At 43.1% G+C, this 25,616-nt stretch overlaps 1 protein-coding gene across 2 annotated transcripts in view; it reads right to left on the bottom strand.

Moving 5' to 3' along the window:
* The window catches only part of UNC5C (unc-5 netrin receptor C), a 247,683-nt gene extending 232,441 nt beyond the window's left edge, over window positions 1–15,242 (bottom strand). For both annotated transcript variants that reach the window (XM_014259438.2, XM_005517472.3), the window contains exon 1: window positions 15,075–15,242. In XM_014259438.2, the coding sequence (XP_014114913.1) occupies window positions 15,075–15,198 (124 nt within the window). In that variant the 5' untranslated portion in view covers window positions 15,199–15,242. The remainder of the gene's footprint in view (window positions 1–15,074) is intronic.
* Window positions 15,243–25,616: the final 10,374 nt, after the last annotated feature.

Below are 25,616 nucleotides of genomic sequence, written 5' to 3'. Positions count from 1 at the left end.
TTTACAGCTTCTCATCCCACCCTGCCAGCAAGGAGCCTGGGGGTGCATAAGAAGTTGGGAGGGGACACAGCCAGGCCAGCTGACCCCAAAAGTTTTATTCCATACCATGCCTGTTATGATCAGCTACAAGTGAGGGGCAAAACCAGATAGGGGCTGCTGCATAGGAACTGTCTGGGCATCACTGAACAGGTGAACAATTGGACTGTGCATCACTTGTTCCATATATTCAGTTATTTTATTGCTGTTATTCATATTACTGTCATTTTCTCTTCATTTTCTGTCCTATTAAACCATTTTTATCTCCATCCATGAATTTTACTTTGTTTTTTTCCCCCCAGTTCTCTTCCCCCATCCCACGGTGTGGGGATGGAGTGAGCCAGTGGCCATGTGGTATTTGCTACCTGCTGTGTTAAACCACAACAGGCTCCTACAGGAAGGCTCAGGCTGTCAATTAAATTATGGCAACAGCTGAAATCCAAAGGTCACATCATCTAATATGAAACAACACAGCATTTGATAAACAGCGCAAGTGAGAAGAACTAACTTTTGAAGTTCGGACTATTGCCAAGTAAAGCGCAGGACTCTTGCAGGTAAGCGCATCTTCCCAAATGATATTTCATAGGCAGGAAGACACTTCCTTAGCAAGATACTTGCATGAAGCCTTAAGCTGGGTTTGTGGGAAGGAAACACGTAGGCTTACATAAGCAATTTCAGTCCAGAAATTCCTTGTGGTTAGTTAATTATATATACTAATAACTTCCCAATGACAGTGTCTGGAGGCAGCCTCCACATACACACAACAAAGCAATTTAATATTGTTTGCACACTACAATGTTCTCAAGCAATGACTCACGCTTCAGTGCAAGGTCTCATACTACAGAAAGTTAAGAATTGGGGCTTCAGCTTTCCAAAATTAAAGTGCTGCATTCAGGAACCCCTGTGACGTTTCTAGAGAGAGTAACTTGCTAAATACTTCGCAGCAACACCTTTGCAAATCATATCCAGGGATCCCTAGGAGCCTGTAGGATGATGCTAGGGACACCTAATACTGATTACAAGTAACACCACGTAGTTCTACACAGATCAAAATATGTTGATGTATCTTAAAATATTGACCTAAAAGCAATGCCAAGGAGCTCCCTTTACACAAACAGGCTCTGTGTATCCCCTCAAGGATGCAGGGAGAAAAAATGAGAACTGCTATGGCATATCCCAATGTTATTTCCTACCTCTAACAATTGTTAGTTGTGGTTTTTATTTTGGGGGGTAGGATCCTAAGCTTGAGAGGTCCATAGCTCAGGGGGGCAGCATTCCTGAGGAGCCTGGCACAGTTTTGGAGAGTAATGATTTTTTCAGAGCGTGCAACAGCCAAAACATTTGAAAATTTATGCAGCAACTTTAGCAGGGGAATCCAGCTGCAGAACAAGGGCAGAAAAATTCCCAAAGTGTATATTTTTCAAATTTGCCTCTCTAAATAGTACTTTAGTTACCTTATTTCTTATGTTATTTTAGAGATTAAAGAAAATTTCCAAGTAACAAAAATTGCAAAATGCTGTCTTTTGCACAACTTCTTGTTAAGGTGTTTTTGTGCAGGGTAAAATGGCTTGAGGGGTAATCATAAGCTTTCTTCTGAACCTTCAAGACACATTTCTGAATTGGATAAACCACGCAGACAGTTTGAGCTCTCAAAGATGGTTTAGTAGCCTCATGCAACCCCAAATATTTTGCAATAGATGGATAACTGGTCACATTTTCTTCCTTCTATTTAAATACAGGTCCAAAGCCTTCCCAGAAAGAGGGGGCCCACTACATAACACAGTATCATAAGTCCCCAGCAGCCCACTACAAGCCTGGCTCCTGGTCACCTTTGGCTTCCCAGCCTTTTGGCCAGCTGAATTAACAGCATAACCAGCTGCCTCTTTGTGCCTTAGGCACATCTTTCAGCCTTGGTATACAATACACAGACATCCAGACAGATAAAAATAGCAAAACTTTGAGAAAGACAAAGAGTATTGGCACTGCAATGCCTTTTCCAATGAACAATATTCATGGTTGTACTGAAGCAATTGTCCCGTGCCAATGTGACTGGCGTCATTTTGTTAGCTCCAGCATAATTTAATTACATAATTTTCCCAGCTCATGAATGTGTATATATTTACTTTTTTATAATAAAACACAGTAATGACTTTTTAAAAATAATTTTCAGGCAAAGTAGTGCAAGAGACTAAGAAGGAACATATGGTAAAAGTCATTTTTGACCTATGTTTTATCCTCAAAACCCAAAAGTGGATTCAGTATTAAAATCAAAGCACTCTAAGTATATTATGAAATATTTACAGCTGTTATTACTGCCTGATTTATGTGTGCCAGAGACCAGATTATTCAGGCTGGTTTCACAAGCAATATGTCAGTAAACAGGATTTTGTTTGGTTATTATATTAAACATGTCCATATAAGCTTTGAATTAATTATAAACTGTATTTTACTGTACTTGATAAAAGCACTAAGCAGCAAGAACTAACGATGGCAGAAAGGTCTCCTCTCATTTTCAATAAAGCTTTCCATGTGAAAATCTGTCAACATGAAAAAGTTGCTGCTTGTAATTAAAACCAGGCTTTAGTTCAGTACTATGTTTACATGTTATGTTCCAGAAGGGGGAAAAACGCAATTAAATTACTCTCCTCAAACCCCGTGGCTCGCAAACACACAATCTGCTTTGGGCACGCTACCGATGTCAGCCCCTACAGCAAGGAAGACACAAACTACCAGGCTTGGCCTCATGACACGTTTGGGAGTTTTGCACAACTGGCACAGTGTGGTGAGAGCTCAAGAGAGCCCTCCAGGTACATTCAGAGGACGTTTGCAGTGGGTTTGTCTGCCCACATCAGGCATTTTAGCCGTGCTCCTGTCGGTATCGCACCAGGCTCCGCTAATGGACAGATTATGACACAGCAGAGGCAGAGGAGGTTACAGCAGTGCTCCACCAGACTTGGGAGGTGTCAGCGAGCGACTAATTACCCCTCTGCTCCAGCTCTCACATTAACTCACTAAGCCACCCCTTGCCTGTCTCCACAACAGCTTCACAGCACAAGGTCTATTTTCGAGGCAGACTTCAAAGCGACTTCTCTCAGTTAGACCCACTGCCAAACCAGGTGCTGAACTGTGCTTCTGTGGGTGCCAAGACCGCAGTACTGGGACCTCAGCCTGCTGGTTGCCTCTGAAGATGAACGCTAAGTTCCTCACCTGTAACACATCTCAATACTAAACACACACTGTTTTTTCAGCACACTTTTTCAACCCTTTTTTTGATACATAGAGATGGGTGAATGCTATTTGCTGTGCCACTGGTTATCTGGAATTTCAGACCATAGGATACAAACACTATCTTGACACATTTAAAGGTTTTCACACTGCTGTAATGAGACATATTTCCTAAATAGCCAGGAAACAACCTTCTTCCATGGCAACCCAGTGCTCTACATGAGAAACCATCTTACAGACTTCAGTACAAACTTTTCTCAAACAAGGTCATATTATATTTAATGATAAAAAACCAAGCAGATAAGCAGCTCTGTGCTTATCCTGCATTACAGAAGCCTGTACACTGGATTTGTTAATCTAGCTTTAATTCAGAAACCTGACACTCCCTGCTTTTCTTGTATCCATTTTTGTTTCTCATTAATGCAACCAGATGGTGACTTCAGTCTGATTACAATTCTGCCTACTTTAATGCGAACTCTTCATCTTACTAGTATCAGATGACATTTGCTTTTCTTAATGTACATAGTTTCAGGAAAAGTACAGTGCTATTGCCGTGTTACATGAAAAATTCCAATATACATTTAGCTGACATAGCATCAGCTGGTGTTTAAACTTGGCTTAGCTAATGGACTTTTAATGTCAGTGGGGTTGTGTGCAGTTACTGGCTATTAGCAGGAATGGGCCCTTTCTGTAAAAATCACTTTTCCTCAAGTGTGTTGTTTGAACATTCCTTCCCCTGATTTAGTGACTGTCACCAAATACAAAACAAATGCAAGGACGTTGGAATCTACTGTTATCTTTAAAACCAACTTAACCTCAGCCTGGCCTTCACACAAATGAAGTATGTTCTGCATTGGTACTAGTGAATACAAAACTTTAAAGACAAAAGACCAAATTTTCCCTGACTTCCTGCAGTGAGTAAATCCCAGGCAATCCAGTGAAAATAATCAAAGTAAATTTGATCACAATACTGTAATCTATTGATTTCCCTAAACAAAAAAAGACAATGAAACCAAGTACTGGCAAAATGATCTGATCAGTAAAACAAAGCACATTAATAGTCCACACAAAGTCACTTTGCCACTTAAATTAATTTTATTTGCAAATATTTCTCAGAAAAGCAAATTTAAAACTTTATTCTTGAGACAACAAAATGATAGAAATGTTTATAAAGTAAGTAATTAAATTAGGCATTTTAATTTTTTTTAAGATTTGGAAGGTTTTATCTAATAGCCATGTTTACTACAATGAATTAACATATAACTTTTTTGGGGGGGGGGGCGGGGTGTGGAGGGAAAATAAAGATTCAAACAGAATTATTTCAGGACAAGCAAAATACAAAAGTCAGCAGCTGAGCAGTTTTGCCTTTTCCAGTGCTCGTGAAAGGCATATGGCACTTCTCATTCTACTGCCTGCACCAGGATAACAACTGCTTTTGTTACCAGCTACCAGGCTGCACTTCTAACTTAAAATTTTGTAGCCCGTGCTTTTAGTGGCAGAGCTCTTGAGTTCAAAAACGATTGCTAAGGCAGGAAATTGCCACACATTTGTGTGTAATAGATATTTACGTGGGTATCTGCCTACAGTTGGTGACATTTGGCTGTCAGTGTTCTTATCTAAAATATAGTAACAAAAAGCCAAGCAATAAAACCATCTACCTGAAAAAACTTTGCAAACTTGTTTTCAACTGAGGCACCGTGTTAATCTCTCTATAGGAAAGAGTCACATTGCTACATAGAAGGGAAACAGAAAGTCTCAAAGTTATTCAAATTATTTTGCTTCAGAATAAAAACCAAAAACAAACAAACAAAAAACAAACAGGAAAAAAACCCAAAACCAAAGCAAAAAAGAAACAACCTTGCAAAAAAACTTGCCACCAAGTAAAATGAGATCAAAGTTTGTTGATCCTAGAGTCTCACTCTACTGTGTTAACGTATTTTTAACACAGAAGCAGATCATCATCTGGCATATGCTGGCTCTGAAATTAATGGAACTACATTTGGTGGTGGTCATAAACTGCCCTTGTACCACATAAGTCTATCCTTGGTATAAACATTAGGCATTTAAAAAAATAACAAAACAAAAGAAAACTGATAGTGAAACTGGCAGGTCCCAGTCCTGAACTTTCTAGCTACAAACTTTCTAGTTACTTGGGAAGTAAGAAATTAGGAATTTCCTATTTGCTCCAGTACAGCTATTTTGAATGACAAAGAGAAGGAAAACCCACACTCCTATTCTTGCCAGCAGAGATCTGCTTCATAAGAAGATTGCTGCATTTTGTTTGAGCAAGAAACCAAAAAAGTTACCCTCACCTTCAAAAACTGGTGAGGAAGCAGAAAGGAAGTCCCTCAAGCTAGGTTTGAAGTGTCTGCATGAAAAGAGTTTTTAATAGGGACAATGATTTGTCAAAAAATAGTCAAGCTTTGGGGCCAAAAACCTTTGAGCAAGGAATACAAGTGTTTAACGGGACAATTCAGCAAGATTTTCTGTGAATAGCACTTGTAGAAGAGCAGAGTCTTCCCCATTGAATTATAGATCCATTCCTTAACCAGACAGAGTTCTAGTTTCCACAATGAACCCTGATTTTCAGAATAAGTGGCCAAGTTTAACGGAGGAAATTTATCTCTTCCTAGTTGAAAGCACCAGAGAGTTTTATCCCGTTAACAGAGGTTCATGCAGAAGAGATTTCTCTATAGTCTCATCTGAGTGATGATGTGAAATTTCAAACTGGACACCTCACTATTTGCCAGTTAGCCCCAGCTATTCACTGTTAGGCACAGCCACTCATCTTTTGTATGTGTAGAGCTGCAGAGCAAGCAGACAGACACACAAAATTGTGGGAAAAGGGAAAGGTGAGAAGGATACATCTGCGCTGACTCCATGAGCAGCTGGCAAAACTTAGAGATTTCATTCTCTAGTGAAAGAGAAAATTCATTCAGAATAAGGCAGCGTGCACATCTGTACTTGGAATTACTCCTGCTAAGTGCCCACACTTCAGTCAGCGTAGGCAAATCCAGTGCCCATTAGAACAGAATTAGTCTCGCTTGCTATTCTGTCCCACTTCTCACTCCTTGATTCCAGTATGACTGAACTGCAATTAACCTCATTCAGTGAGACTGTACTTTATTTTCACTGACTATGTAAACTTTTCAGTATAAACACATATGTTGGGAGTGGATAAGACAAGCGATGTATTTCAACAATAGATACATCATATCATAAAAGTGCAGCAATTCATATTCCAGCCATTATTTTAGCAAACTGATGGCTGGAATATAGCTCTCCAAGAAGCTCTGAATTACTTATAATCCTGTGGTGATCCCTTTCCACTGTCTCATGTGAAATGCACTGAAATCAAGCAAAGAAACACCTGGGGAACATCAGTTCAAACAAGTTTCCAAAACAGTTGCAATAAAGTCAACCTCTTTGACAGATCATTCAAGGCTTACTTGCACATTTCCTTATATCTAGCTGGTGAAATTCAAGATTTCTCAAACAAAAAAAAATGCATCCAGCACTCAGGGGACCACAAAAAACGCAAGCTTTCCTTTTTCTCACAGGATAATCACTAATCCAACGAGATTAACATTTCAACCTCTCACTCAATATAAGACTAAGAAATAAAGCTACTTTACTTCTTGAAAATAACCAAAAAGGGATTGGCAGGAGCTACCTAACAAGAAAATGCTCAGCTGTTGCCAGGCCAGTGAAATCTATCTGAGCTCCTTAGCATAATTGTTGAAAATGTTCCTGCAACAAGAGAAAAAAGATACTGATTTAATTGCCTAGGCAACCTCATAGCTTTTATGACTCATAAGGCAACAGGGTCCTCTGGAGCGCAAGTCATTCATTCAGACGAATGAAGTACAGTTGAATAACATAGTACTGAATTGCAGATTAAACCCAAACCAAACAAAACAGCCCAGGACAGTGATCCTTATTCCATTTACAGCAGTGCTGCAGTCATGTGCTGGAACTGCTCTTCCTCCTTCCAAATTGGAGATAACACTGTGGATTGCATTGGGCAGAGCAAATGCTTCCAAGCTCCCTGCCATCAGAAATTCAGAGTTTCTAGGAAGCATCCCTGTTCCTGAGCAACAGCATATGCTTTTGCCTGTTCCTTTGTTCTGGCCAGCACACGGCCAGTTTTTGCAGTAGCCAGGAGAGTGCATGGCTAGGACCTGGAGATTATACTACACCAGCTCTCTTCATTTTCCAGGGATGAAGTGAAGGGCTCTCTTCCAAGTCTGGGTAGTGTGGCAGAGGGAGCGGTCAGGCATTGCTGTGGTCAGGGAGTTTCCATGTGAATCATTCCCCTCTTTCTCGCACCTTCTGTCGTCACTATTGTTGCTGTACATTTTCTTACCTAACTGCTGTTCCCAGGAAATTGTTCTTAGCTTAACCCATGATCTTTACATTGTGTGCCTCCAATTCACCATCCCACCTCAGGGGAGGGGAGGAGGGAGAGACAGAGAGAGAGCAGCATGTGGTTTGGAGGGTCTGAGTGGGAGAGACCATTCCTAACCCATTGCATCCTTTTATACATATTTCTAGATTAGCAGATATAAAGAAACCATCAGTGAGACCCAAGAAATTCAACATTGAGAAGGTACCTGAGAGCCAACGTGGCATTCCCTCTGTAGCATTTCCTCCTCTTTGGGGATTCCTTCTGCAGCATCCCCTCTTTCTTCAGAGAAGAATGGAGTGGAGTGCCAGTCTTGGCTACTCAGAAAACTTGAGCTCATGTTTTAAGCATTTGCTCTGCAGGCTTAGGCAATTCCCCCTAGACCTCTCCACCAAACAGTGATAAATACAGCAAACTTCCAAATCCAGCAAAATAGAGACTGGGTAACTGAGGCAATGTTACAAACAAGAACTTCCCATTGTCTCCAGCAATGCAAACACGTAGCAAAGCTCCGCTAAAGACACAGCTGCAGATATTCCCCACAGGAGGTATCACCAACTCAGACAAGCACACACAGCTTTTTGGGTGTCTCTCCTGTCCTGCCCGTGTGAGACTCACAACAAAGGTAAGTGAGAATCTGAGGAGGGGCTGAAGCACTGCAGCATCACACACTGACAGGGGAGATGTCCCTCTCTTGATGGACTCTTTGGCTGCTGTGAAAGCTAGAGCAGCACTGCTCGTATTCAGGGAGCATCAAAGGTACTCACCTAAATTCAGCATTGCCTGACACTCCCTGCTGGAAATAAGGGCATGTCTGGCATCACTGAGAATCTGGGTCTCCGTCTCAATCTGCATCTCAGTAAAACCAGTGTGATTTAAAATAAAAACAAACAAAACCAAACCAAAACAACAACAAAAAGCCAAACAAAAAAACCCCAAACAAAACCCCAAACATCAAGATCTAGGAAGCACTGTAAATATATGCCATAACTGGTGCTAACCACGACAGTAAATTAAGTCTAACAGTGAGGTTTTTCCACTAGGCTGGTTGAAATACATGGAAAAACATAAATGGAAATTAAAACCATTGTTGTCAGAAGACTTCACAACTTTTTAACTTCTTCATTTTCACTGAACACCTAAAACATTTTCATAGAGCATAAATACAAATAGTTTGGACAGTATGGTAAATTTTCAGTGCTTTATTGACTTTTTCTCTAAAATAACTGAATCGTTTCTGGTTTTGATTAAGATTCATTTCTTTTTTTCCAACCTCCCCTGAGCAAATAAACAAAAAAGAATCTTTTTTTCCTCTTTTGTTTCCCCCTAGATTTTCCATGTTGATAAAAAGAGTATTTCTAAGTGAGACTGTTTTCGCATGAAGCTCTTTCTCCCCAGCCCAAACTTTTAGATAATGTGCCAGGCTATAAAGGGACTCCCCAAATCCTGGTGTTTGATGACTTGGGAGGAAATCCCATATTTCCTGCTTAACATCCATGTGATTTGGGATGGAGTCATAAAAACAAACAGGAAGTTGTTCTAGTGATGACTACCCAGGGAGGAAACTATGTACAAGCATCTCTGAGGTTACTGAAAGCTGGGAAAACCTCTGGCAGCTCCTGCCCTGCTGCTGCCACTCACTGCACCTTACTTGTGCGTGGTGTTTGTACAAGCAGAGCCAGCTTTGAGGAAAACAACTGGAACACAGCTGCAGTTTGGGGCTTTCCTTTAGCTCCTCCAGCTAGTGTGCACAGAGTTTTACGCTACATCCTCACACCAGAAAGATAAATCTCAGTACAATAACCACAACGGATCTTCTGCAAAATATTTAACCAAACCTATCACAAACCCAACAACAATACTAAATAAATCATCTCTCCACCACAGCAGTGCAGGTGGGGGCTGGAGCACCTACAGATGACCCCATTAAATTAAACACAGGGGAATAAAGTATGCTCAAAATCAAGGGGAATTTTGTTGCTCCTATTTATTCTGTGTAAAGTTCTTTATAACCATTTCCCTTTTTAGCATAATTTCAAATGCTTTCTTGCCAATGATGCAAATTAAGTGTTTCTTTGAATACAGTTTGCCTCCCAGAAGACTTAATAACATTTCCTTCAGACTGCCTCTTGGATAATATTATGATGGAAAGATCCAGGGGTGCCTGCTCCTGAGCCTGGCCTCTACTGAGCACACAAAATAAATCACTTAAACCACCACCATTCCTTCAGTCCTTGGAAGCAGCCGGCACAGAGCTGTGCCTCTGCACAACATTATCCTGACGCTGTGCTGATGGAGGTTGTGGCCAGCTGGAAAACCACAGCTCGTCTCTTACTCCTTTCCTTTGATTCTTGACTTGTACTGGAGAAGCTGTTTTGTAGCTCCTAGCCGAATGCGCAGCAGAGCCGGCTGATGCAAATGACAGACGCTGTAATTACTGCTTCACTGGCACCGGTGCCAAGATCGCTGCCTGCTAGACTTGAATACCTCCACTGGGTGGCTAACAAGATGTGCACTTCACAAACCAGCACAGCCCTCTCCCCACCCTAAAGGGAGGAAAGACAATGTCATTTTTTTTCCTAAAGGGACGTATGTGAAATATATTGCATAGGCAGAGCATCCATGATTACACTTTTATTTCAAAGATAGCTTCCAGTAACATGTCTTCAATGACAAAACAGCAGTCTGAGACTCACATTGAGCCCAATCCTGTTTGGCTAAATCACAGCAAACTGTTCACTCATCCAAGTGATGCAAATTTACCCAGGAACTCCCCTTTGCACCAGCAATTCAAACTTGTTTTTCTGATGAGCTGCAAAAGTAATTTTCTTGCCTTTTTGTAGAAAAAGTATCCAGAACAGATTCCTAGAAAGCCTAATGATGTGAAATCCAGAAAGAACCAGAAATCAAGAAATACAGCCATACACTATAAAACAGGTTACTAAAAACAAGATTGTTTTGCTGGTAACATGACATAAATGTAGCTTTGTTTTTCGAAGTATAACTCTCCTTTGTATTCTAGTTATGCACAAAATTCTAGTCATATACTGTACAGAAATAGTTGTTGTCCTTCTCAGCCTGGGCTTCTCTTACTTTCCATAGGAACTGACTTGCTTTGTATCCCATTCAACTGAACTGGGTAGACTGTGCCTCAAAACACCTCTCTTCTATTTGCATAAAAATCAAGATATTTACCTGGAAATGTCTAATAAATATAACCCACATTTTCTCATTTCCTACTGCACAGACCAGCTATGGAACTGATTTGTCTGGCCTTGGCAGAGAGTTGTATTCCTGTTTTCAGATGTACTGTATTTGGAAAATTAAATTAGGAAAATCTTTTTAATTTGGTTAAGGCTGTTTCCTGTTTCTGAATTTGGAAGTCACACACACAAAGCTAGTCCCAAAATATAGTGAATAACTGGGGTTTAAGACCATTACCATTTAAGAAAAATAAAGTTGTGTGGTGAATGATCCATGTAAAGTGATTAAGTGCAAACATGCACAACAACTGTGGAAATGTTTAGATGCACTCTGGCATTCTTACTGTACAGAGGAATAAATGACGCTGACAGTAATGCTGAAGAGCCATCAGGAGGAGCCTGTATGTGATCTATATATTTTTTTCCATAACTCCTGCAACCATATGCCAGAGCCTGGAGCCAGAGGAAGAAGAGCTCAGATTCTGACTCCCATGTTCCCAGGGAGGACTCTCTTCTATGCACAGATTCATCCACTTAATTTTAATCCTGCTTAAACTGCACCTCTGTCAGCAAAGGATACACAGTGGCTGCTTTGCTTTCAGAAAAGAGTACTGCAGTACTAAAATGCTACTCAGAAACAGTACAGGCTACCACATCCAGCTCAAACTTGCCAGCATTGCTGAAATCTACCACAGTGCATCACTTTAAAACAGATTAATGTTCCAAAGGGCCTTATCCATTCACAACAAAATACTACTTGGCTCTTGCTTTATTAATACAAATACTACACCCACATGATCAAGTACAAGAGGTCCACTGATGCATCGAGATAATTAAGTCCTTTCCCCGCCTTTTTTTCAACAAGATGTGTTTAGGTATTTAATTAGGAAATGCATCCCCAAAAGGTTAGTACATTCACATGTTATATTTCACTTTTTCCGCACTAAGCATTTTCAAACTGCTGCTGTTGCTAATACAGACTATGCTGGGGCAAGACAAATATCTGCACATATGGCTCTTTTACAGTTTTCTTTTTAAATTATCACTTCAATTTAATTAGGTTTGAGGGGTTAAGCATGAAAAATGCACTCCTTCATTGTAAAGAAACAAATGAAACACAACCTCATTAATACGTAGTCCATTTAGCTTTTCAACCATCTTTTACACCATCGTTATTAACCCCAAAAGCTGTCTGAATCATGCTTGTCACTACAGATAGATAGCCTGACCCTCCCTTTTGTCCCACCTGCACAACAAGAAGGTGGGTACCACAAGATAGGTGGATAACAGTTTGGGAGACGGGAAACATCGGGGCTGTAGGGGAGCACAGCAGCTGAAACCCAATCTCTGCTGACTGAAGAGCCAAAGGAAAAGTTCTTCTTAGGGAGATGGCACAGAAATGCCCAGCAGGGGCATAGTTTGGAGCATCTAAATTCTAATTCTGATGTAGCTTATCATAGAGGTATAGTAAATGCAGTGAATGCCAGACCACAGTTGATTCTGGCTTGATTATCGCTCTGGCCCCATTCACACCCCTTTGAGAATTAAGGGCTGTCTCTACCATTGCAGCCATTTCCTGTTCTCTCCTGATAACAGCGGAAAAATACTTAGACAGCTTCAGATAAGAAGATAAGAAATACTCATAAAACAAAAAGCGTATTTAGGTCTGCTGAGAAGCTCACAGGAGGACGCCGAGATGCAGTGATAATGAATCTGCCAGGGAGTGAGGGGGGGTTGGTCCACCAACCCCTCAGTTAATAAATTCATCTTCTACCAGGCACTGGGAAAGGAAGGTATGAAAGCACAAGTCCCAGCAATGCTCATGGCTTTCTCAGCCTGCTTCAAAAGCTAAAGATAGTTGGGGAATTGAGATGAAACATGTATGGTTTTGAAGTGTATATATAGAATAGAGGGAAAACTTTGCCCGGTGCTATATGATGAGGAAACTTCCTGAAGAGGGCATAGTTAAACTGTTGATTCATTGCCTCACTGAAGCACCGTGTACACATATACACACACATGAAGATCCCCACTGCACACAACAATCAGAAAATCCCTCAGCTCTGGGAAAAATGCCAAAACCACGTCTGCACCCAAATTCTCTGCCTCGTCCTAGCAATAAAAATAAAAGTATACACAGGAAAAAAAAAAAGTCCAAAACAAAGAGCTATATCCCAGGCAGATTCCCTGGATTTTTCACTCTGTTGTGGAAGTTTATCACACATCACACATTAGGAAGTGTTGGAGAGTTCTCCATCTCTTTCTGGGTAGGTGAGCACAGCTGTGTTCTGTGGCAGGTCCCACACGTGCGCTGCCCTTTGCAGTGTAGGAACAGGGGCCCTGGCTCCTCTGCCCTCGTGGCGTTTCTGTCACACAGCGTTGTGTCACAGAGGGTAAGTGTGGAAAGGAGAAACCATCTGGGAGTGTGAGGTATGAGCCCTGTGGCACTGAGATGAGCGCTCTGGAACAGCAGAACACAGGGGGTCCTCTCTGCCCTGCCTGGGCCATCTGTCATACAAAACTCCCGTGTCCTGCCAGCAGAGCAGGCAGGCTCCTTTCCACTCCAGGTTCAACTGTCTGAGGGGACCTTTCCCCCTGACATGGTTATTCTGTATCGACACAGACTGATACATACCCCCTGACACATGTAGGTCTACATGCCTATGGTACTATTAAAACCTCTAAATACAAAATATCAAGCGTAGCTTATCTTGAACATGAAACCAGTGAAAGGAAACGGTATGGAAGACACAGATGAAATGTGCCAGGATGCATTTTTGTACTCTCGTTCTCTGCTACCTCCTTTTCATGGCCAGATTTCTGATCTTCCTGTGAGACAAATGAGCAAGGGAACATGACTCTGAGGGGATGGAGTAAGTATCAGCAGGAAATGGATTAGCACTCTTACATGTACAGACATGGTGTTCGGTGCACCCAGCCCACCAGCAGCAAACCTACAGCTCTGTGCCTGGGAGAACACACAGAAAGCCTGCCAGGGACACCGGGAATCAGAAAAACCAGCACTGCTCTCCTGTCAAAAAGACCACAGAGGAGCACACATTGTAATGGCTGGGTGAGAGCACAGGGTCAGATCTGTGTAGTTTTCACAACTGCCTCTCCACGGACATGATGTGGGGAAAATCAAGCATTCTTACACTTGCATTATGCTAGCAACTTCAAATCAAAAGTCTGGTGTGTGTTACTACTTCTGGGTTACATACATGTGGAAAATAAACAGACAAAAAATCTTCTAAAATTCCTTTTCTCTTGTTAATCATACAACTGGGATTTCCCACTGCTTTAACCAACCCGCACATCTTTGGTACATGCAGCTCTGCCCACATGCAGCAGCAACCGCTCTCTTTCTCTCTCCTGTGTTCCACAAAAGCGACACATTTCCGCATTAGGTCTAACTCCTGGAAAGAAGAGAGGCACCGAGAAAGTTTGTCCAGCATCAGGTCGCAGGAGAAAAAGCCTCCTGCTGTAGCTGTCAACCAGGTGGGTGCAACACTGAACCAGGGCTCTTTGTGATGCTTTCAAGCACCCCTAAACACGCACCGAGAAGCAATACATTGCCACTTAGAAAGGGGAATTCATACAAGGGCTACACAGGGGAGGCAGATCGAGATGCACTCCAGAATTCCCGACACGGGAGAGGAAACAAAGTCTCAAAACATAAACACAGAAAGGCGGTGACTCCCGTCGGGTGTATCATGTTTTAGGCAGGAAGAAGGAGGGCGTGGGGGGCCTTGGGGGTTTCAAGACTGACCGTGGATTGCAGAGGTCCAGGGTACGGCTTTGCCGCTGTGGAGGGACAGCCGCCCGCACCTGCCTTTCGCACGCACCTTGCCAGCTCTCCGGGGCGCACCGGAGCGGCTCTCCAGCCCCGGAGGGGTGCCGGCGGGGCTCCTTCAGCCCGAACTTCCCCTCCGCTCTCCGTGTCCTATTTGAGGAAGGAGTGCAGGCAAATGCCTGTCCCGGCCAGACTCAGCACCTACAGACCCGACCCGGCCGGTGCGACCGGACCCCCCGGACCCCGGCGGGGGTCGTGCATGCGGGGAATTGCACTGTTTGCACACACAAACGCAGTAAAAAAGATAATCACGGCATAAGCTCTCATTTCTAACCCGTACACGAAGGATGCTCCAGCCCCTCTCCATCCATCCATGCATCCATTCCATGCATGAATCCATCCATCGCCTTACCTTGCGCCGCGGAGCCGGGGCGGCTGGCCCCCAGGACGGCCAGGGCGGGGAGCACCACCGTCTGCAGCAGGTATCCCAGTCCCAGCCCGCAGCGGGCCGCTGTCCCCTCCAGCCCCTTCCCCATGGCCGGGGCAGCGGGGGAGCCTCACGGAGCTTTCCTGTGCCGCCTCTGCCGGCCCCGTCCCACCGCCGGGAGCGGAGCGGCGCCGAGCCCCCGCCGGGCGCTCAGGCTGCGCGGAGGGCGGCGGGGCGAGGGGCTGCGCTCGGAGCGGGCGGGCAGAGGCGCTGCATGGCCCCGCGGAGGGGCGCGGAGCCGGCGGAGCGCTGCTTTCTTCCCGCGGGCGGCTCGGCGCGGCTGCCTCCACCCCGGGGGTGGGCGGGGGCCGGGGCCGGGGCTGTGGAGAGGGGGCTGCGCCGGCCGCCTGCGATAGAATGCGAGCCGGAGCGAGGAGCAGACCCAGAGGGAAGGGGGCGGGGGAGGCTGGGAGCCACCCGCAGCAGAACCGGCCCCCTTTCGCCTCCTCCGCCCGCGCCCCCTGCGCGCACACCCGCGGGCACAGGCGCACGCAGATGTCGGTGCGCACACGTGCGCGCCCGCTCACACTCCGGCACACGCTCACTCACACTCCAGCACACGCTCACTCACACTCCAGCACACGCTCACTCACACTCCGGCACACGCTCACTCATAGTCCAGCACACGCTCACACTCCGGCACACGCTCACTCACACTCCGGCACACGCTCACTCACACTCCAGCACACGCTCACACTCCAGCACACGCTCACACCCCCGCCCCGGCCCACCTGAGCATCGCAGCAGGCGCAGGAGCCAGGGCTGCGCTGGCCGGACCCAGCTACACCCGTGGCTCTGGCATCCCCAGTCTGTCCCCGTGGGCTTGACACCCCCACGCGCACCTCCAGGACTCTGGGCGATCAGGACCATCTTTAGGGAGCCGTCAGATGCAGGATCGGGGAGCCCCATGCCGGACGGGGGGTACTAGTCTGCTCCCACAAGCAGCAGGGCAGGGGCAGAGATCGCACCAGGAGAGCTGTTGGAGAAACCACCACCCCTGGGGAGCATCTCCCCGTTTGCCCTCCAGGGCCTCTCTCTTAAGGCTGGGGTCACTCCCTTCCAGCCCTTACCCTTCATTAATCTTCCTGCACCCCCAAAAACTGTCCCTGGCCTCTGTCTTTCCCACGTGCCCACCAAGTCTCACTGAGAAGGATAGCAGCGCCCACACCTCAGGTTCACTGCTCAGCCAGGGCTTGGTCGGGCTTTACTGCTACTTTCTATGGCTTTTTCCTTTTTTATTATTTATTTATTTGTTTATTTTACCTTTGGTTAGTTTGCTTGGTTTGGTTTTGGACGATTTTATGTTTGGTTTTGGGTTCTCTTTTCTAAGTTGTCCTTCCCTTTTGCAGAGCCAAGGCGGGCTGTCATGAGCAGACCAGCACCCCGCACACCACGTGTGCCAGTGCCAGGGGCTGCAGCCCCGGAGCCCTCCCCACACCGCGGTACTCCAGACAGCGTTGCCCTCTCCAGCCCAGAAGTTCCCCCAAGCCGGGCTGCGTGCGAGGCATGAAGCAGTCTTTTCCTGGAAGGCGTGGCTGGGATCTTCCCAGGCACTCTGGCTTTGCCTTCCCCTCCCTGTCCCTTCCACACAGGAAAGCTGTTACCAGCCTCGCTGGTGCTGCTGGAGGGTTTCCCTGGGGCCGCTGGAGCTGCCTGCCTCCAGGGAGGCTCTGTCCCACCTGCCCCCTGGCTTTAATGTCCTTCCCAGGGAATTACCCACACTGTTCCCACCTCAGGGTCTGGCGGGGCACCAGCTTTTTCTCCTCGATGGCAGCTGACATAAAGCTGCAGTGTGACAGGAAAGCAAAGTCCTGTTCTGTTGGTGTGGGGTTTTGTTTGTTTTTTTGTTTACAGGCTAGGAACATGGAAAAGTGGCAGGTTTTGTTCTGGTCATGCCTGGAAGGTGCCCCAAGCAGGCTGTGTTTCAAGCCCAACAGGCTGTTTTTTACCCAATAACTTTCAGTGATTCTCTCCAACTGGAGCACTCCACCTCTCCGTCTCCTTGCTGTTCTACATCTTTTAAGGGGGCGAGTCCCATCTGCTTCAAACAATACAGCACAGGCTAGGAAATATTAAGGCTCCACCAAAATCTGTGATCGAAGTTTCTGAGGTTGTGTAAGTGGTGAAAAGGAAACGCTCAGCTTTTAACCACATTCAAAGGAGAATGTGTGAGTCCTGAGCAGGAGCTTTTTTGATTGCAGGTGCTCCCCACAGCAATCCCTCCATGCTCCCTAGCTCAGATAGTCAACAGAACAGGTCCCCATGTATGATATCTATTTGCACATTTTCCCCTACCTATGTGAATTGGGAGCATCTCTCTTTTTTGGGGGTACTTACTGTTTCCCCTGTTCCAGAGAAAACTTTTCAGAGGCAGGAAGAGAGAACCCCGAAAGATGTCACATGTAGAAGATGCATTTGCTGCAGCACCAGCTGAGGAGCACATGTCTTGCCACAAGGGAAGGGAGAGGGAGGGCTTGCTTCTCCATTAATCAGAGTTAATTTATTTTTGATGTTTTGGGGCCTCCCAGGAGTAATACCTATAGTTCCAGGCTTAGTTTCTAGTTACTAGCTCAGTGACCTCATTAAATAGGTCCATCCCAATTTCAAGATGATGTCCCTGCAGCCCTGCCCGGGGATCCCTGGTGGCTGCCAAGCTGTCAGCATCTCTGCCCTGGAGTAGGTGCAAGGGGAAGCATTGCTGGTTTACAGCTGTGAGAAGAGTGGTGGCACAGGGACCACAAGTTTGGGAAGAAAGTAAATATTTTTCCAGTGCCCAAGGTGTGGTGGACAATGGAGGAACAAAGGTACTGCAGCCTGAGATGTTCAGTAACCACGTTTTTACTGGAAGTGGATATACCTTGGCCTGGAGAAGATGGATCAAGCAACAGCAACCAATAATTAGATAGGGATCTTATCTGGAAAACACACTTTAAAATCTTTCCATGCTATATAATGTGTAAGAAAGGGCATCCAAGGATACTCCATGTGTCTTCATCACTGAACTTTCTCAGAAATCCAATATACTCTGACAAACAACACTTGTGTCTGGGCCATCCCTAATGCCACTGCACTGGGTTTTTCCTATTCAAGAGCAAGTCTGTCCAAGGGCAGTTTATTTTTCTCCCCATGAGATAAACAGAATTATTATCCCAGCTAACAAATTTCAAATTGGACATGGAGATAAAGGATTGAGGTAATTCAGAATTTTGGGATTAGAAAGTGCAAATTGCCTGGTTTATTCCAAAAGCACTTGTTTCCCTCATAGAACCTGGCTGGGAAGGTATTTTCCATCTGTCTGAAAAGTTCGCGATTTAAAAGTACCTGTAATGTAAGTCTATCACTTTGTCACCTTTAATGTCTTAAAAATCCCTCCACACCCTTCATAAATGCATCTGAAGCAAGTATAAATCTCCAGTTTTCATGCTTGGACAGAAATATCAACTGCCAAAGAGTCTGCATGGGAAAGTGGTTTTAGCAGTCTAACAGGTGTCACCTTAATTTTTAAGCTAAGTTCAAGAAATCTCAACTCTAAATTAGATATCCCGGTAGATGTTTATAAAATCTAGAGTAACATTTAAAAGTTGTTGTGTAACTTGTGTACTGGTGAATTTGATTTTAGTGTATTTTGTTGCCCAAGCATCTGGAATTGCACTAAAACAATCACAGTACCAATTAGGTTGTAAATGAACTCTCAGGTCATAGAGTCTAAAGCTTTTCTTTTCACCAACTTGTCAACTAGACCATGGCACTAAGTGCTGTGTTCAGTCATTTCTTGGGCACCTCCAAGGATGATGTTGATTCCACCATTGCCCTGGGCAGTCCATTCCAGTGTTTAAAAACCCTCTCCATTAAGGAATTTCTAGTAATGTTCAATCTAGTCAAAATTGGTTCCAAGTGGTACAAACAGTAAAACTGGATCCAGCTGGTTCAGCTGGATCAGACCAGTTGCAACCACTTCAAACCAATTCCAAAAAATTCAAATTAGATTAAACTGATTAAAATAATTTCCAGTCTGGTTCAACTGGATCAAACCAGTTGCAAGCTGGTTCAAACCAGATCGAATGGGTTCCACTGGGTTCAAACCAGTTTTCAATGGTTCAAATGCCTCAATCCTCATTGCAAAGAGTCTCAAAATCTGACTGATGAATTTGGAGCAGAGATACTCAGGTCCCCTGCATTATGTGCAATGTCAGCAATGCTGGTTTGAACAAAGAGAAGAATCCCTTTTGTGATTTGATAATTACCCATTAGAATTTGTTAACCAGTCCTCTCACTGACTGTTGTGTTCCTCGGCAAGTAGTGCCAGCTGTGGCCAGCTGCCCCAAAGACTCATTTTCCACACAAATGTCAGTATGGGATGCAGATTCAGGCTACCCACAGGCGACTGTGATAGTCAAGATGCTCTCAGCTACTGCGACACCCCTAACGCAGCCCGGCGTGGTTGAGAGAGGGCTGCATTTTAATGTTCCTGCACGAGCTGTTTGAAGCTCAGGGGAGCATGTGGCACACACACCTGCTTTTGGCTGTGCCATTCCCCCAGGCTCTGCCATGCTGCTCTTATTTTATGACAGAGCCCTGCACAATGCAATCCAAAAAGCAGGTGTGTGACAAACCTCTCACTTCTCTGACATGCCTGCCCCAAGCTATCAAGTACTGCAGTTTGCTCTCACAGTTTAGATAGGCAATTACCTCCTCTGTGGTTGCTGTGTGTGATACTGGGGATCAGCAAATGAAACTACTCTTCTGATATCTTACATTTCAAGAGCAACACAGCCTCATTTCCAGTAAAAACTTCTGAGTGGTTTTTATCACGCTGGGAATGACTATTTGCGGTGGAATTGTGGTCCAAGGAAAATTTCTTTCATACCTACTGAAATTCAATAAAACAACTGAGTGTGTTTCATCTTCCAGAATCACTACTTTGTCTGCTTATTTATGGAATCTGATTTTCCAAAGTTCATTCTTACTTATGCACTGTAGTGGTGTGCTAAATTTTCTGTCTTGGCATTATACTAGCAAGTCCATGGATCAGCATATATGTTAATTTTAAACAGTGTTTCACCTCATAACAAGCCCTCACTCCAGAACTGTGCTGAATCACCTGGGAGACCATATGATATCTTGTTCCTGATACATTTTCAGGTGCACAGCTCTCATTTGTTTAATAAATCCATGGCAATTAACAACTTTGTTGTACTCACAATTCTTTTGAACAGCCTGGCTTTTCATAGTATCTGAAGAGGACCTTCTTGAACTAATGATACAAAAGGGAGGGCAAAATTCTGTCCCTATACTTATGCTGGATACTGTGCATATCATTCTGTTGTATCCTACCGTGTATAACATCCTGTTGCCATTTCTGCAAAAGGATACAGCTGGAGCTGGGGATTAATGGAGTAAGTAAAAAATTAAAAGGTGTTTCAATCTCACTTTCAGGGGCATAATATTTTTGAATGGCAATGGGACTTTGGCTCTTTGCCCATTTTTGAAATATGTGTCCTCCCGCTACTGCCAAATAATGCCACCAAAGAGCTTTTTCTTTCACTTGAGTTGCCTGCAAACATATCACAGTTTTCTTATTTATTTGTTCTGTCTTCACTTTTTTTTTTTTGTTTTGTTTTTGTTTTTGTTTTTGTGGCGAATATCTTCTCTGAGCAGTTCCTGAGCTGTAGCACATTCACAAACGATTCACCACGACCATTTGAAGCTCGGTATTCGAACTATGTTCCCTATTCCAATTGCCTCCCACCTACAGATATTCCTTACCCCCCACCCAAAAAAAAAAAAAAAAAGAAAAGAAAAGAAAAGAAAAAAAGAGGAATACCAAGGGTGAGACCTGCTGTCAGCCCGCATTTGCTGGGACCCGGCTGTTTCTCCAGGGCCGCTGCGATGGGGACGCGCGGCCGAGCGAGCGCGGTGCCTCCCAGCAGAGGGAGATGTGAGACGCCGGCTCCGGCCCCGGCTCGCAGCTCTCTCCCCGGCTCTGCAACAGATCGATGAGTCATGAATGTTTTAGGGACGTGTCAGAGTCCCATGGCTTCTTATTATCTAAGCATTTTATCTGAGAACAAACCTCTTGTAGGCCCGTCTCTGATAGTGCGGCATTCTACAGCAGGTTTCCTCGGTTTCTCCCTTCGGCTGAGGTGAAGGACACGAATAACTTGAAATATTTCCGTCTGTTGCACAACAGTGTTATATCCTTCTCTCCCTCTCCACTCGGTATTTATTTTTGTAATATTGTAACTACATATCTACCTCTGAGTTGAATATTAATGTGACTGCGGGGTGTCAGTCTCTGCCCCTGGATCATCTGATTCCAAGTGACATGAGTTTCTTTATTTACCAAGTACTGATTTCTGATTGTCCCATTCAGGGTACAATACCTCGAAATTTCTTTACAAGTGTCACGAGAAGCCCTTCCTCTGATGTCTCAATACCGCCTCACTGCCCACCTCTGCCTTTGTGGTTTTCCCTGCCTTAGGTACCAACAGAAAATAATATAATTGCTTTTAGGATCTCTGTTTCAAATTCTCTCTATAGGTGTATATTCTGGGTTGCTCTTGCCGCATGTATTATTTTATGGATTTTCTTCCGTGATGCACTTTGCAGAAAGCAACATTAGAAAGAATTATAATTACAGTATTTATTAAACCACTTCTTAGGGGAGGAAACTGATAGTTTGCAGAAAGAAATATTTAAGAAGAATAATAAAGCACACTGGAAAAATATGCTTAAGAAGATGCAGGTTCTATGAAGAAATCCAATTTCCAAGAAAATTAGCTGTTAACATAGTATTTTGGTGCTCTACAATAATATCAGCTTACATACAAACCTGTGTAGCATTCTTTTATCTTCTAGATTTAAAAATGGCATGATTTTAATTGTTACAGATTTTCTCTATAGTTCAATGTATTGGCAGTTTAATGCATGAACTATTTTGTGAAAACTGATCACAATCAGAAAACTATGGGAGTTTGAATACATGGCAGAATCCCCAGCCTTCCCATTTCTGTCTACTTTGTGAGGAAAACCAGATACAACAAAAACAAAGACCCTCACTTTGTATGTTTGGTTTTTTGTTGGTGTTTTTTTTTTCCTTTTTCATTTTGAATCCTGACAAACTACTCCGTTGTACAATGGGTTTGAAATGCAGCTCTCCCCAGTAGCTCTCCTACTGTACCTTCCCAGAATGCATGACTGCATTTGCTCCTGCCAATGTGTAACCCAATAATCTTTTTTTAACCAACAGAAAGAAGCTTTCATAGGAAACCCCTCAATTTTCTGAGCAGTGTGTGACAGTAAGAGGAAATCTGTTGTAGTTGCCTGAAATGGAAGCCCAGTTGTGTTTTCAGTCTTTTTTCACCTGGCCTCTTAGTGGCAGGGCAATTAGAGCTCATATATACAGGGAAAACTTATCCCAGTCCAATAATCAAAGCAAACATTATATAGATTTTGATTGCTCCAACAAGAATGAAGTCTTTGTTAAGTGAAGTAGCTTTATTGATTCGAATGAGGAGATGTATTTATTCTGTTTTGTGAAGTGCTCCAAGCTGTGTGTGCATTTTGTGTTTATGAATTCAGAGATGAAGGACTGAAAAAGTTATATGTCAAGCTGTAGAAGAGAAACTGTATCATTCCCAGAATATTTATTCTGATGTTCTTTTCCAAAGGCTGTTTTAATACTTGCAGTTATCATTATCGTCTTATAAAAGACCTTAATGTTTCACAAATGGTGTGATTTGTTTAAGTCACATAATTAACAACATTCTTGACTGTTTAGCAATAATTAGTTTGTTTTCATAGAAATACTCTGTTTCATCTCTCTGTACAGAGGTTGAAAAATGATGGAATAGCAAAAATGTTCAGTCTCAGAGCTGAAGATGAAAAGTTTATGAAAATAAAATCACATGCAATGACAACATGTGATCCTGTTTTAAGTGTGACCTTTACCTCCTTAAAGCACATAGAATTCGATGCTAGAAAGTAACTCAGATTTGAATTACTACAGTAGCTTAAATTGGCAGCCTTTAGATTTCTTTGTCTGAAGACATTACTAGGAATTCAGCTGTGCATTTGCTCATGGACAACATAGACAACATCAAGCAAAACAGGAAAAATAAAGAGAAGACTCTCCCAGCTTTTAAAGTCTAACCAGGACAATATGTGTTTTTTGTAATGCAGTGAAAAAAAAGTTCAAGTTTTGTCCCAAATAAAAGCAGCTATTCTGTGTCTGCTCTTATTTCAAATAAAGTTCTGCAGAGATTTATAGAAACCAGCTCAGGCCCTTTGGGAATAAGTCCTCTATGTAAAAAACTTTGTGCTCTTTCACCAATAGGACTCTACTGTAAAGATAATAACAAGAGCCTTATTTTGGTCAGAGAGCATTACAGGTTATCTGCAGCTGCTTTATTACCACTTCAATTCAAGACCTACATTTTTATTCATTGTTTCTCTTATGAGTAACATTTTGAAAAGTAATATCAAATAAATGGACCTGTGGCTGTGGCCCCACACAATGCTTTCTTTTATTAGATGTCTGAGTTGTTCTGTGTTCAAAGATGATTAAAGTGTCTTGAACAGAGTTTCATAGTTACATAGTTCATAGTTCATTTTATTCCATTCACATTTTTTGCATTCACAAATTAGTTGATGGTAATCTATTAATAAAAACTTAATATTCTGCATTATTCTCTATCAAATGTTGCAGAATTTTTCTCTTTTTTTTTTTTTTTTTAGTTAGAACTATTCACAGACTCCCTTCAGAGTATGATAAGATACAGAATACAATACTGGCTTGAAAATGGTCAAGACTTTTCCTTCCTCTCTGGAGGAACATAAACTCTAAGATGACAAGTGGTACTTTACTTTCATAACTAACATATTAGCCATTATATAGTTTTGAGATTATTAAAACCAGTTCTAAAATGTGGAACAAGAATTTACCACTGAAAGACAGCATATGGTAGACTCTGTTTTCTTGGCCCCAACAAATCAGTACCAGCAATCATGTTGTCTGAAAAATTAACGTCCCTAAAAGCTCCTCCCTCTCCAGACCACAGGAGATAAAAAAGGGAAGAACTCAATTTTTACAATGTTAGACCACAACAGACATACCTGGGGACTCATTGATTTCTTTGCAGTTAAATCTTTCCAAGTAACAATACCAGCTCACTAATGATCCCTTTGAAAAGCAACTTCTAATGAAAGTGACCAAGATAGAAGGCATAGGCTGGAAGAGAGGAGGTGCAGGAGGGGGACAAGACAGCACATTACCAGACAGTCTCAGCATTCACAGGGAGTGCCAGTAAATTCATTAATGACTGCAGACCTCTGAAGCTTTCTGCCCGCTCTACATGTTCTCAAATGTGTCCTGGAAGAGGAAAGCCTAAACTGGAACTACGAAAGGGTAGCATTAGGGATGCTTCCGGCTAACATTTTATCTTTTTAATTTTTTAGCAGATAAGGAAGATATGGTTACTTTGGAAGAAAAATGAAGAACTGATCACAGGGATGATTTACAGGGATGAGCATGTGGGAGGACTGCAGGGGATGGAGCACTGTAGAACTAACAGGACATAATACATAAGCAGCAAGATCCTGTTTCTTAGAAGACACAGATAAACAAAATGATCATAACTAGCACAAGATTCACAGTTACAAGTCAAGAAAATATTTTGTGATTCTTGTTTCTCCCCACACTTCTAACATTTCAGAGATTGTCAAAGTCCCAAAATCCCTCCAGGAGCAAAGAACAAAGTTGCTCATGTATCTTTAGCCATTTTTCCTCCTTTATTGTTGTTGGTTTTGTTTTAGTTGGCTTTTGTTTTGTTTTGTTTGGGAGTTTTGTTTACTTGTTTGCTTGTTTTTTGTTTTGGTTTGGGTTTTTTCCTCCCCAAAAGGGATTTTTTTTCACTTAAATTCACTTTTATTCCACACATGCCTTCAATCTCTCTCTGTAATGAAAATAATTCTCACAATGATGCCAGGACACCACTAGTTTGCACAGCAGTACTTCTGTAAGTTAGGCTACCTTTGAATACAGGATGGAAAGTAATTCTGTGAAATTTTCTAGCTAGCCATATCTCTGTGCATGGTGGAACTCTAAAAAAAAAGTTCAGAGCATGTGAAGGAGACACTGTGTAGTCTTACCCCATTCTGGCTTGGATCCAGACCTTTTATTACCCTTTTATGGACATTCTTCTGCCCTAGGAGTGCCATGTGTCTGTAATGTTTACAAGAGAATTAAGATTACCAGTGATAGTGGTCTTAGGATCAAGAGGGAAGTCTACATTCAATACCGTGTTTATACTCCCAGCTGCTTTTCCCAGAATAAGAACACACATCAACAATTCCATAATGTATGAGTAAGATCTGTTTATTCCTTACCACAGCTTCAGCATTAATCATGTGTTCTTCTCCTAACCACCAGTAAAACTCTGCGCTGTGGGAAAGTACTCAACAACGTGT

This window comes from Pseudopodoces humilis, chromosome 6 (assembly GCF_049639895.1).
Source record: "Pseudopodoces humilis isolate 2021_Gansu_Grassland_sample_001 chromosome 6, ASM4963989v1, whole genome shotgun sequence".
Classification (NCBI taxonomy): Eukaryota; Metazoa; Chordata; class Aves; order Passeriformes; family Paridae; genus Pseudopodoces; species Pseudopodoces humilis.
Note: the sequence above shows the minus strand (reverse complement) of the source record. Positions and strands in the feature narration are given on the sequence as shown.